General features: G+C 43.4%; 2 protein-coding genes across 6 annotated transcripts in view; one reads left to right on the forward strand and one right to left on the reverse strand.

The window, feature by feature from the left end:
* The window catches only part of SLC6A12 (solute carrier family 6 member 12), a 176,452-nt gene that overhangs the window by 160,368 nt on the left and 2,297 nt on the right, over positions 1-13,787 (reverse strand). The window contains exon 1 of one of the 5 annotated variants that reach the window (XM_068277668.1): positions 11,037-11,060. The exons of 3 other annotated variants lie outside the window; for them this stretch is intronic. In XM_068277668.1, the coding sequence (XP_068133769.1) occupies positions 11,037-11,053 (17 nt within the window). In that variant the 5' untranslated portion in view covers positions 11,054-11,060. Of the gene's footprint in view, positions 1-8,246; positions 8,326-11,036; positions 11,061-13,787 lie in introns of those variants that run through there. One more of the 5 variants, XM_068277672.1, reaches the window with a different exon arrangement.
* Positions 1-13,787, forward strand: part of LOC137564183 (sodium- and chloride-dependent betaine transporter-like) — an 80,560-nt gene that overhangs the window by 2,500 nt on the left and 64,273 nt on the right. Inside the window, exons 2-4 of the mRNA XM_068277666.1 lie at positions 2,058-2,252; positions 6,295-6,429; positions 8,288-8,428. Coding sequence (XP_068133767.1) covers positions 2,058-2,252; positions 6,295-6,429; positions 8,288-8,428 — 471 coding nt within the window. The remainder of the gene's footprint in view (positions 1-2,057; positions 2,253-6,294; positions 6,430-8,287; positions 8,429-13,787) is intronic.

A 13,787-nucleotide genomic window follows, 5' to 3' on the forward strand; every position in this document is an offset into this window, starting at 1 on the left:
ACAAGCCAAATAGCCAAGAGCGCCTGCTAGTGTCATCAAAGTTTTTTCAAGAATGCGACCTACAGTACTTCCATCCTGCTAATACTGGATTACCTGAGTGGGGACGGGCTGATTCTCTCCACCTGCTTCAAGTGGTTGGTTGCCCTTTACTGCAACCCACCTGTGAGTATATTTCCTGCTGTATATTTCCTGCTCTTGATTCATTCATTCCAATTAATAGTGCCATATTGCGCTATTGGGCTCCCGGCTCCTGTTGTCTCTGTGCTTTTTTATAAGGTGATCTCTTAGTTCACCTCGCCCTTGGCTTCCTAATGATAACAGTACATCTACCAAAAATAAAAAAAAACTTAAAATGCACTGTTCCAAATTATTACGCACAACAGAGTTTGAAAACATTTTATAGATTGTGAAAAACTGAAAATGGTCAATTGTTGAATTTTCTGCATTAGGTCTTATTTACTGAAATAAAAAGCATGTGCCAAGTGACAAGTGCCACATGACACGTGCCAATTGCCACGTGACACGTGCCAAGTGCTAATTGCCAAGTGCCACGTGCCAAGTGCTGAGTGACAGTCAGACAGCAGAGGAGAAAACACTAGTGCACACTAACTGTCACACTGGCACTGCCCACAGCACAGCAGTTCTGTAGAAAGCTAACACAGTAGTACAACTACTCTAACAACTACTAGCACTGACTGCAGTACTACAGTACTAACTACACAATAACACAGTAATCCTATTCCCTAATCCCTAACCTAACCTAAACTGTAGCTAGCTAAGGCTAATAGCTGGCCAGCAGGCAGCAGCTGGCCTCGTCTGTGCACAGCACACACACAGACACATAGCAGCTGCCTGCAGCCCTGCAGCACAGCACACACTCTGACTGTCACACAATGAAATCAAGCTAATTAACATTACAACAATAGTGTAGTGATAGTAAAGTAGTTAATCACTGAACAGCTTTGGGTTTATCACTGTGTACACACTTGCTAGGCCATGGGTGCACTGGGTGCCAGCCTAGGTGGGGGTTGACAGGTGCAGGCAGGCAGGTGGGGAGAGACAGCGGGAGCCAGCAGCTATGCGTCCCAAAGGACACATTCTCTGCTATGTGGGGGGCTTCGGAGATCTTCAATCAACTTAATTGAAGATCGCAACATGAGAGGATACTGTAATTCGTTGGATCGTTTACCGAGGATATTGGCATGGGCATTTTTTTTAAAGGTACAGGTAAGTATTTCTGGTTAATTAAGAAAATTAAAGGACTTTTTTCGTGGTTGTGTTTTTATTACATTTAACCCTTTGTGGAAATGGGTAAGGGGTACTTTGTACCCCTATACTCATTTCTCCTGGGAGGGGGGTGGGCTTTTGGGTTCTTCTTCTTAAAGGGGACTCCCAGATGCCACCATGAACCCCCCCCAGGGAGTCGTCACCCCACCTCCTCCTGGGGCACCTGAGGTGGGGAAGAGCACCTTGTCCATGGATTGGACAAGGGCTTCAGGGGGGGATGGAGGGGAAAGCTTGGACGCCCCTCCCCCCCGGAGCCCCTCCATACCATGGACCATGCGGGCTGGTATAGCTCAAGGTGAGAAGCCCCAGTCGGCCGGGGCTCTGCATTCTGGCTCGTGAGATTCAGACGTTGCTAACGGCCATGGCTGTGATTTATGTTCGTCAGAATCTCCACCATTGACATTGCCCAAATAAACAGGTTTTTGTGACCCTAGGCTATGACCTCTTTGACCTAGGGGCCCGAAACTCACCAGTCATGATCCCCCTAAGAGTCCCTACAATGCTAGAAAATTTGCCACTGCTGAGCCATCGTCCTTTCAAATAGTGTGAGATTTTGCCCCTACTACAGCACCTGCTCTCGTTGTGCCTGCTCTAGTGTCTACCTCTTGGCCCAGGCTGGAACACACTTCAAAAAAATCCATTCCAGGTTGGCTAGACTACTTATGTTCTTCCCTGTTCTCAACTCAAATTACGAATAAAGTTCCCAAACATAATAACCTACATTTTACTGATTTTTATTGTTTGATCTGTCCAATCTTTTCTGTTCTCAGATTTACCAGAAGACAACGTTTCTTCGGGGCCTGAGGGCGACCATCAGCTGACATGTGCAGAAGCCTCGGAGCCGGAGCTCGTATCGCGGGGCCAGTGGGGCAACCAGGTGGAATTTGTCCTCTCCATTGTAGGTGGAATTATTGGACTGGGGAACATCTGGAGGTTCCCGTACTTGTGCTACAAAAATGGCGGAGGTAAGAGATCCATAGGAGATGACAGTGGGTGACAAAAGAAAAAAATTCTTAAGGTACCCATACACATAGATTTGCAGCAGATTCAACCATCAGATATATTCCTGTCAGATGCCTGTCAGGTCAAATCTGTTGGGAATCTATCTGATGTGTGCCACACACTAGTAACAGATTTCCAATAGATTTCAGTATGAAATCTATTGAAAATCCATTGCAATGCATTGCTGCACTATTCCATCCAATGCAATGCTATGGACTATCGATCAGCTGCTGGCGGCAGATTTTAGATTTTCCGTCCGGACCGATCAACTAAATCGATCAAAATCGGACAGAAATCGATTGATCATGCTGCCCACTGCATTGATTTCAAGCCGATTTGATCAGAGCGGTCGAGTCAGCCGTATGTCGATGGCAGAAATCGACCAGTGTATGGGTACCTTTAGAAAGAAGTGTTACTATTGTTTCTATGCACATCTAACAGGATGAGCAAATGCTTTGGACAACAGAACAAGGTATAAAACTGCAAAAGTTTTTGCAATAATCTGAATTGTGTTTTTGTCTCATAAAGTGGATGTTCAGTTCAATGTAGTTAGGGTGCATCATATATGGGTAGTTTGTGAAATTCTATAAAGTGGCTGCACCATACCAACAATATACAATTTCTACCCAAAATAGACAACACCTAATATACTACCCGATCTCTAACTTTTACAAGCTGGCCCTACGGTTCGGTTCTCACTTGCACCAAAATGTTCCTGTTCAATACGTTTTTAGAAATGCAGCAACGGTCATGTCCAGGGACAGTGCAATGTTAAAACTAGTTTGTGCTTCCACTTACTAGTTTTAACAGATCCACTTGGCACATTGCATTAAAACGGAACGCAAAGTCCAGACCTGCTGCATTTTTTCTGTAGAGCAAGAGTTGTGCTCTCTGCCATGCACCCTGTTCAGTCCTATTGAGCAAGTATAAAGGACAATGAATAGGAGTTCTGCTGTTAGCAGTGGCGTACCTAGGAAATTTGACACCCGGTGCTGTTTATTTACAGATTTTTTTTATGGGAGGGTTGAAAGTTGGGGCACTGAGCATGTGGCTGCAAATTTTGGGGGATTTTGGGGGAAAATGAATCAACAGAAAGTGGACGGAGCTATACATTATGAAACTCTGTACTCTATACAGTGCTGCAGAATATGTCAGTGCTATATAAATACATAATAATAATGTGGTAGGACATTAGACTATGACTATGGTACGATTAGATTGTGAACTCCTCTGAGGACATACGAAAGAGGGGGATGCATAAGAGGAGGGGAGGATAAAGAGATAGAGGCACAAGACAGAGAGCAATGTGGGAAAAGAGAAATGGCAGGAAGGACTCTCACCAGGACTGCAGACATCACCAGTGCTGTTTGGCAGGAACAAGCTGTTAAAAGAAGCCACTAAAGAGGAAAGGGTCATGGGGGAAGACAACAGGGTGGGAAGGAGACCTGGGAAAAGAGATAAGATTACTGGCAATCTAGATAAATTAAATTGCCAGGAGCTAGCTTCTCTGCTCACTACAGATTCATTATTTCTCACTTTTCCATTATAGTAAAACGTGCGTTTGTGAATAAAACCCACATATTTTATTTGCCCATTTGTCCCAGTACAACATTTAACCATTCCCAGACGACACTAATTGAAATCTATGCTCTGTTTTGATGCTGCTGTGGCTGTCAGGGGGTAGATTTCAACTGATCAACGCCATGCGTACTAACCGTTCTCATTGTGTCGTAATTTCCCCGCCTCAGCTCACTTGCCCTGAAGTCTCTTTGACTGCAGAGCCCTGTAAGCCGGTCAGGGGCCAATTTCATTGGCTCCTTATCCTGTCTATCAATGTAAGCAACTCCCATTGGCTTACATCGATAGACACGGTCAGAAGCCAATAAAAGCGGCTCCTGAACATCTCACATGGCTCTGAGGTCATAGAGATGGCAGAGTGGGTGTCCTAAGGATTGTGGCATGGATGGCGGTTGCGGCGGGTATGTGCCACGATTCATTGGTATTTCATTGTTTATTGTACCAGTGGTCTCTGGATCTTAAGGGGCAGAGACCTCTGGTACTTAAGTGGTTAAATTATGTCCCTAGTACAATGTATGGTGACAATATTTTATTTGGAAATAAACGTACATTTTTTCAGTTTTGCATCCATCACTAATTACAACCCCATATATGCATATATAACAGTAATATACCCTCATGCCATACATAGTAAAAAAAAGTTGATTCCCTAACGTAACTATTTATGTATTTCTTTTTTTAAATGCTGTCATTTTTTTGTTGTTGTTAGAGGGACCAACAGGACATTTTAAAATGGTGGGCAAGTGGTTAGTGGTTAAAAAATGTGCACCCAGCTTCACCAATCGTGGCTCTGCAGGTTCCGATGGGTTAACGCGGCAGGGGAAGGGGGGCGATCAGGGACGGTAGCAGGGGAGGAGGACGTTTTAAAAAGTCCTGTGGTCCATTAAGAGGCACCAACAGGACATTTTAACGACCCTGGCGTTCTATTAGAATGGCCAGGGAGGCGGCGTAGCACTTTTTATTTATTTATTTTTTTTAAATCATGTAGCTAGCCTAGCGCTAGCTACATGATAGCCGCTGTGCAGCGGCATCCCCCCGCCCCTTCCGATCGCCTCCGGCGATCAGAGCAAACAGGAAATCCTGTTCCCAACGGGATTTCCTGTTTGGCTTCCCCCGTCGCCATGGCGACGAACGGGATGACGTTATCCACGTCATGGCGTTGGAGGGAGTCCCGATCCACCCCTTAGCGCTGCCCGGCGCTGATAGGCCAGGTTGCGCACGGGGTCTTGGGGGGGGGGCCCTGTTACGCAGTGGGTAGCAGCGCATCGGCGGTGAGCGGCGGCGAGCGGTATAAACACGCAGCTAGCAAAGTGCAAGCTGCGTGTTTAAAAAAAAAATTATGAAAATCAGCCCACCAGGGCCCGAGCAATCCAGTGCGGCGGTCATGGACGAGCTGAGCTCGTCCATACCGCTAAGCTGGGTTAAAATGGTGGGCGGGTGGTTAGTGGTTAAAAAATGCGCACCCAGCTTAACCTATTTTGGTTCCTGGACGTAGTTTCTACGTCCAGGAACCATGCGCGCTACCGCGCGCCCCCGCGGCCGATCGTGCGTGTGCACGCGCACTCCCGGCCGCGGATTCGGTAGCCAAGGAATCAATGTATCGGGCTACGGAGCCCGATCATTGATTCCTCTCCCCCGCTGAAAAAGCGACAGCTTCTCTCGGAAGCTGAGCTTTTTCTGGCCGTCTTCTTCCTGATGCGTCACTCTAAGCGCGTGCTACGCTTAGAGTGACGTCATGTAACCAAACTCATGGCCGCCATCTTGTGGCCAAAAAGTAATACTACACCTGGAAAAAAAAACCACACAATTAACACACATTTACATTATAAATCTATTGTTTACCTCCCACCCTCCCATAAGTACCCTAATAAATTTTATTTATTTATTTTAAACTTGTAAATAGTGATAGATGCAAAATGGAAAAAATGCACCTTTATTTCCAAATAAAATATTGGCACCATACATTGTGATAGGGACATAATTTTAACGGTGTAATAACCGGGACATATGGGCATATACAATACGTGAGTTTTAATTATGGAGGCATGTATTATTTTAAAACTATAATGGCTGAAAACTGAGAAATAATGAATTTTTCCATTTTTTTCTTATTCTTCCTGTTAAAATGCATTTACAGTAAAGTGGCTCTTAGCAAAATGTACCCCCCAAAGAAAGCCTAATTGGTGGCGGAAAAAACAAGATATAGATCAGTGCATTGTGATAAGTAGTGATAAAGTTATAGGCTAATGAATGGGAGGTGAACATTTCTCACGTGACAACGACGGAACCTGAATGGGTTAACCTACTTGATTAATCCTAATCTAGTGACTGTTTATGATGACAATATATCTGTTATTTAGCTTTTGTTATTTTGTAGCATCACTTCTAACATTGATCTGATAATATAAACTTTATTCTTCATCTCAGGGGCGTTCCTCATCCCCTATGCCATATTTATGGTGACCTGTGGCATCCCCATCTTCTTCCTTGAGATAGCGTTGGGACAGTACACCACCCAGGGTCAAGTCACTGCATGGTTGAAAATATGTCCACTCTTCACTGGTAAGCTCATAGCATATGCATAGTCTTCACACTATATCACAGTTTCAGTTAAAGTGTATGAACAACTTCCCAAATGTTCCAACCTGTATGCTTCCCTGCCCTACTGCATAGTGCCAGGGTAAACCTGAGATAAAAAAAAACAGATCTTCAAATCACTACTATATACCAGTATTCTCAGAGTATTGTGCACTATCTCTTCTCTTCAAATACTGATGCTTTTTCATTCTGAAGCCAGTATAAAATATAACTGGACTCCCCAAATGCTCTGGAAAGAGTATTCCACATAGCTAAACAGCCTAGGCTAGATATCACTAGGAGGGTAGGGCTACAGCAATATATAGTTAGGCCCAGTGCAGACCAAAAACCTCTAGCAGACCTGCAAAACGCTAGAAGTTTTGAAGCAGATTTTCATGCGATTCTAGGCATGTTTAGAGAGGTTTTCTAAACATGCCTAGCATTTTTTGGAGCGTTATTGTGTAGCAGATTTAATATATTGTTACAGTAAAGCTGTTACTGAACAGCTACTGTAACAAAAACACTTGGAAAACCGCTCTAATCTAGTGGTTTTCAGAGCAGTTTTCCACTTTCCTATACTTAACATTGTGGCAGAAATGCCTTAGAAATCTAAAAATGCTCCAGGACAGGAGATTGCGTTTGGGGGAAAAACGAACTGCTCTGGTGTGCACTATTCCATTCACTTTCCTTAGCCAAGCGGTTCCCCCCCTGCACGCTTTTTAAAAAACGCTTCAGAACTGCTCTGGTGTGCACCAGCCCTGATAGGAAGTGTTTCTGATACCAAGACCAGGAAACTTACCATAAAAGTGGGTATCCTGAATAATTTGCTGCATACTACCATATGTCACTACAGTGCGTCTTTAAAATAAAACTATGAACCTTCAACTAGTGGTGGAATATATATCCTGTGGAACAGACCATCTAACCAAACACTAATTAATGTGGATAAAAATAAGTAAGCTTTCGGCCTTGCAGCCTTCGCCGGGCTAATATCCTGACGACGAAGTCTGCAAGGCCGAAAGCTTGCTTATTTTTATTCATTTTTAGTTAGCCAATAAATGGTATCATCCCGATTTAAAACTTCTTGCTTTTACTGATGGCACGGTACAATACCCTACTGCTACTAATTAAGGTGGGTAACCAGCTGTAGAGACAACAGTTGAAGAAACATGCTAAAACGAACGATAAAATAATTTTCATTTCACTAATTAGTCACTGATGCGTTTTCTGGTAAAAAAAAAAACAACTTCCTCAGGGAATCTGATGTAGCTCATTAAAAACCTACAGTATAAGCATGTGTTACAGAAATGATGCATCAAACAGAAAAAGAAAAACAGTTTGAAAAAAAAAGAGGGAAATGGTTGGGGAAAGTGGTCATAGTGACTGCTATAAGGTTCAGCACCCGAGAGGACTTACAAGGCAAATTTTACCAGAGTGGGGTCCTCCTGTGCACCCAACCCCCCTTCCTATAGTCCTCTCTGCTGCAGGGGAAGTTGTAAATGGTGTTGGCTGGAAGAAGTGGAGATGGTAGAAATAAAATACAAAAACGTAAAGGGAAGAAATATGAACAAACAAAAAGAGAGAACAAAGAAAAGAGAGAGGTAAAGTGGTAAAGCTTGAGAAGAAAATAAGGAAAGGATATGGGTGATAGGGAGTGGTGATGGGGCATTGGAGAACTTATATAAAGCAGTCTGTGGGCACACTGCATATTATCTGTGGGCACCATACAGTACTATACATCCAGTTATGTTATGCTTTGTGTTTCAAAGTGCTTTTGAAAAGCTGTTGCTTCTCTGTTTTACCTCACCAGTAATCTCTCTGAATATGTCACTGTCTGTTGCAGGGATTGGATATGCGACAATGGTTATGTCTTTCTTGGTGAATATTTATTACATTGTGATCCTGGCCTGGTCATTCTTCTACCTCTTCAGCTCTTTTACAGCCAAGTTACCATGGGCATCCTGCAACAACACATGGAACACAGGTAGAGGGGCAGAGCTCACCACTCCCATTCCAAGAGCTGCATGTCTACCACTTCATTATTATTAAAATAAAGTAAAGGTTTAAAGTAAAGGTGGCCATACATCTACAGTGGGTTGCAAAAGTATTCGGCCCCCTTGAAGTTTTCCACATTTTGTCACATTACTGCCACAAACATGAATCAATTTTATTGGAATTCCATGTGAAAGACCAATACAAAGTGGTGTACACGTGAGAAGTGGAATGAAAATCATCCATGATTCTAAACACTTTTTACAAATAAATAACTGCAAAGTGGGGTGTGCGTAATTATTCGGCCCCCTGAGTCAATACTTTGTAGAACCACCTTTTGCTGCAATTACAGCTGCCAGTCTTTTAGGGTATGTCTCTACCAGCTCTGCACATCTAGAGACTGAAATCCTTGCCCATTCTTCCTTGCAAAACAGCTCCAGCTCAGTCAGTTTAGATGGACAGCGTTTGTAAACAGCAGTTTTTAGATCTTGCCACAGATTCTCGATTGGATTTAGATCTGGACTTTGACTGGGCCATTCTAACACACGGATATGTTTTGTTTTAAACCATTTCATTGTTGCCCTGGCTTTATGTTTAGGGTTGTTGTCCTGCTGGAAGGTGAACCTCCGCCCCAGTCTCAAGTCATTTGCAGACTCCAAGAGGTTTTCTTCCAAGATTGCCCTGTATTTGGCTCCATCCATCTTCCCATCAACTCTGACCAGCTTCCCTGTCCCTGCTGAAGAGAAGCACCCCCAGAGCATGATGCTGCCACCACCATATTTGACAGTTCAAAATTGAACTTTTTGGCCAAAATGCAGAACACTATGTTTGGCAAAAAACTAACACTGCACATCACTCTGAACACACCATCCCCACTGTCAAATATGATTATATATATGAATTTGGAATCATGTATGATTTTCATTCCACTTTTCATGTCTACACCACTTTGTATTGGTCTTTCACATGGAATTTCAATAAATTTGATTTATGTTTGTGGCAGTAATGTGACAAAATGTGGAAAACTTCAAGGGGCCATAATATTTTTGAAAGCCACGGTACCACTATAAAACCCTTTCCTAGCAGAAAATGGCTTCTGAGAGCAGGAAAGAGATAAAAAGGATCAATAGTTCGTATATTTTAGCTCTGGCATATTTCAATAAATGTGTCATTGAGCAACAACAATAAAACAGTAAAAACTTAACAAGTAGATTTAAATATAAAATAAACTGTGGAATATCTTGAAACGTCATTTTTAGGAGAAGGAGGATAGATACAATTGTTTATTTCATTAGTTTATTTTCACCTCAGGTGTCCTTTAACCACTTAACGACCGCCTAACGCCCATAGGCGTCGGCGGGTCGTTAGTGGTATAGCATGGAAACGGCCGCTCGATCGAGCGGCCTTTCCATGCCAGTTTACGGAGGCTGTCTCCGTGAACATCCGGAGAGCCACCGATCGCGGCTTGCCAGTGAACTGTAAACAGGCGGGGAAGAAATCCCCGCTGTTTACATCACACGGCGCTGCTGCGCAGCAGCGCCGTGACGTAGATCGGCGATCCCCGGCCTCTGATTGGCCGGGGATCGCCGGCATATGATAGGCTGAAGCCTATCCTTCAATGCGCAGGACGGAAATCCGTCCTGCGCAGCTGCTGGAGGGAGAGGGAGGTAAGGGGAAGGAGGGAGTGCCAAAAACGCTGCGGAGGGGGGCTTTGAAGAGTCCCCCCCGCAGATCAAAAACAGCCGGCGGCGATCAGACCCCCCCAGCAGGACATCCCCCTAGTGGGGAAAAAAGGGGGTAAGTCTGATCGCCAAGGCTGAATCCTGATCGGTGCTACGGGCTGGAGAGCCCACGCAGCACCGATCACTGCAGAAAGGCCTGGTCCTTAAGTGGTTAAAGCAGATCCGAGATAAAAAACTAACTATAACAAGTAACTTGTCTATATATCTTATCTAAAGTTTACACAGTTTAGGTTAGTTTACACAGCAAATCTGTCTGCATACAGCTTCAACAGTTTATGATGATTTATTCCTGTGATACAATGAGGGCAGCCATGTTCTGTTTGTCATCATTACACAGGTAATCTGCTACTGCATCTCCACCCCTCAGCCTGTGAAAAATCCACTCCTCCCTCCCCTCTGCCTCTGAAATCTCTGGCTAGTAACCTCCTTCCCTGGTGTTTTCCATGGCATCATACTCATGGGCAAAGTCCCTCCCCTTTTGCCCTGTTAGGACGTCCCTAGATTTTAAAAAGCCCCTTCCCCTCAGTAACCATATTCTTTTGTTTTTCCTCGCCTTCAGCCTGAGTTAGTGTTCCTAGATATTGATAACCTTACCTCCGTCTCCAAAGGCGGCAACCAATGGGTTCTTACTCTCCCATTGAAGTCCGCACCTTAGGTAGCTAAATGCTCAGATGAGGTGTGGAGCCCTCTCTATTTTGCTCTCTGGGGCGTGACATAAAGAATATTCCTGCAAGCCACACTATATGTTTAAATAACATAGTGGTCTCCCCGCACCTGTAGCTTTACTTTTACTGGCAACGCAGTACTAAAAGTATTAGCGTGAATACAAGAATTGTGGAGTACGTGGTCCTGTCGTACCTGGATAGGTGAGTCATTCAGTAGGTGGATGGCGAGCGTGGTGTCTTCCGCGTCAGACGTTCAGGCGTCAGGGTGCCAGGTAAGAGGTCTTTCACCTCGGACGGAGTTCCGTACAGGCTGTGGGTCTCGCGCGCGCGAGATCTCGTGTTATTTATTCAGTAAGGCGGAAGTCCTGTTACGGCCATTTTGGTTAAGGGCAGATGCACAGGAAACAGAAGGGAGGGTTTCCTCGTCCTTATAGAGCACCAGTCCTTCTCGGTCACGTTTCTGTAAGGAGGAAGGATCGGGGAGCGGCTGGGGCATCCGTATAGGCGATTGGCAGCCTGGTGGAAACGCATTAGACGTTCTAAGCTATATTTCACAGCGTTCTAGGTAAATACTTTAGAGGCTTATCATGTGCATAATACACTGGTTAGACAGGAATGAACATCATGCTTAGGATGTTTTATTGTTATTTCTACAGCTGCAAAATGGGGAAGCATAAGAGAGAGCAAAAGGAAGCAGTTGCAGGGGCAAGTGCAAGTTCAAATAGGTAAGGTTTTGATAAGTACAAAAAAAAAAAGAGTTGAAGAAGGATAATACTCATACAATCTATATTGATTGTATATTCTAACAGACACCATCATGACGATGGGAAGAGAGATAAATCACCATGGAAGTCTCCGACGAGACTCTCCAATCAAGAAAAGGAAGAAAGAAGGAAGAATAATCCTACAGTTAAAGAAACGGAATCAAATACGATGCAAGCCTCATTATTGGAAGAAGAGAAAAGAAAATCTTCCTCGTCTAGCGATGATTGTGTAGTGTTGCAAGAGTCAATTTCCCCAAGATATAAATCTTCACCTTTACGTCCTCCAAGAGATCAGTGTTGGATATGTGGACGTAGAACTTTAAGAGATAAAAAAGTTTGTGAGCTTTGTCATCTAGATATAGCTCGTAAAGATAGAGAGGTCTCTACGCTGATTAAGCAGGTAGTAAGAGATACAGTCTCAGAGTTGTCTACACAGAAAGATTATATAAGACCAAGCACTTCAAAAGAAAGATCTTATGAGGATTCATCAGAGTCTGAAGACTCAGATTATTCACAAGAGGATGATGACATAGACTTTGCATTCATTCCTGGATTTGTGTATCAGGTTAAAAGGGCCATCCCATGGCAAGGAAATCTGTCCTCACCAAAACAGAAGAAAATAAGATACTATAAGCATTTGAGTAAGTCTACTGAAGCCTTCCCACTTTTGGAGGAAGTCAGGGATGTCGTGTTGGAAGAGTGGACAAAGACAGTTAAAAAACCTTCTCTTAAAAATAGATTCCAGAAGTTGTATCCTCTTGAGGAAGATGATGCTGCCTTGTTTCAAAGCAACCCAATTGTAGATGCATCTGTAATGAAGATAGTCAGAAATGTGACATTGCCACTAGAAGATTCTGTGTTCTTTAGAGATGTAATGGAAAGACAAATAGACCAGGAACTCAAAAGAAATTTTCTTTCAGTAGGAGAAGGAGCTAGAGCGGCAGTTTCTCTAACATCTGTAGCTGAGGCTATTAAGGTTTGGCTGAGTGAAATCCAAGAAGATGTATATTCTGGAAAGAGTAGAGAACAAATAATGGATTCATTAAGTGACCTTAAGTTGGCAGCAGGGTTTGTTGGGGCAGCAAGTATTGACATAGTCAGAACTTCCAGTAGAGCTATGTTGTATTCGGTTATGGCCAGAAGATCTCTTTGGTTGGCGGATCCAAACCCTAAACAGGCCTGGACAAAGATTCCCTTTGATGGAAGAAACCTGTTTGGATCTAAAATGGATGAAGCGATCACCAGGGTCACAGGAGGGAAATCGGGGTTGATTCCCCAGGACAGGAGGTTCAAAAGACAGAGGTTTTCCCAGTTCAGAAGACAACAAACGGGAAAATTTTCTGAAGCCAGGTCTTACAGGCCAGGAAAGGAGTACAGAAGGAATTGGAGATCAAATCAAGGATCCTTTAATAAGGTTAACAAGTCAAGGCCTACAAACATTCTTCCGGAAGCAAGAAAATCTTTTTGAAAGTATGCCTGTCCACGTCTTTCCAGTGGGAGCAAGATTATCCCATTTCAGGGAAGTGTGGGCAGGTTCAGTAAAGAACCCTTGGATACTGAGGATAATCAATGTTGGACACACCTGGATGTTCAAGAGACAACCGCCAAAAACAAGAATAATTTCTACAAAAATTCCAAAAAACAATCAAAAACTTTTGGCTCTAGTAGATTATGTGTCAAACCTTATACAGCAGAAAGCAGTGGTACAAGTGCCTGTGGCAGAAAGAAATCAGGGTTATTACTCCTCAATTTTCTTAATCAAGAAAAGGACAGGGGATTTGAGACCAGTATTAAATTTAAAAAGTCTAAATCAATTCATATTTATTCCAAAATTCAAGATGGAAAGCCTGCAAACCATAGCTATGGCAGTACAACCAAAAGATTGGATGTGCTCAATAGATCTAAAAGATGCCTACTTTCACGTTCCCATGGATCCAAGATTCCAGAAGTTTCTGCGTTTTTCAGTAGGCCATCTTCATCTTCAATTTGTTTGCCTGCCATTTGGCCTGGCAACTTCTTCAAGGACTTTCTCAAAGGTTCTACTTACAGTGATAGCCCTCATAAGATTACAAGGCATTCGGATTCTACATTATCTGGACGATATTCTGGTTCTAGCGCCTTCAAAAAACAAGCTTGTGGAACACCGAAATTTAGTTATGAACATACTTCAAAGCTTTGGA

Source organism: Hyperolius riggenbachi, chromosome 3 (assembly GCF_040937935.1).
Source record: "Hyperolius riggenbachi isolate aHypRig1 chromosome 3, aHypRig1.pri, whole genome shotgun sequence".
Taxonomy (NCBI): Eukaryota; Metazoa; Chordata; class Amphibia; order Anura; family Hyperoliidae; genus Hyperolius; species Hyperolius riggenbachi.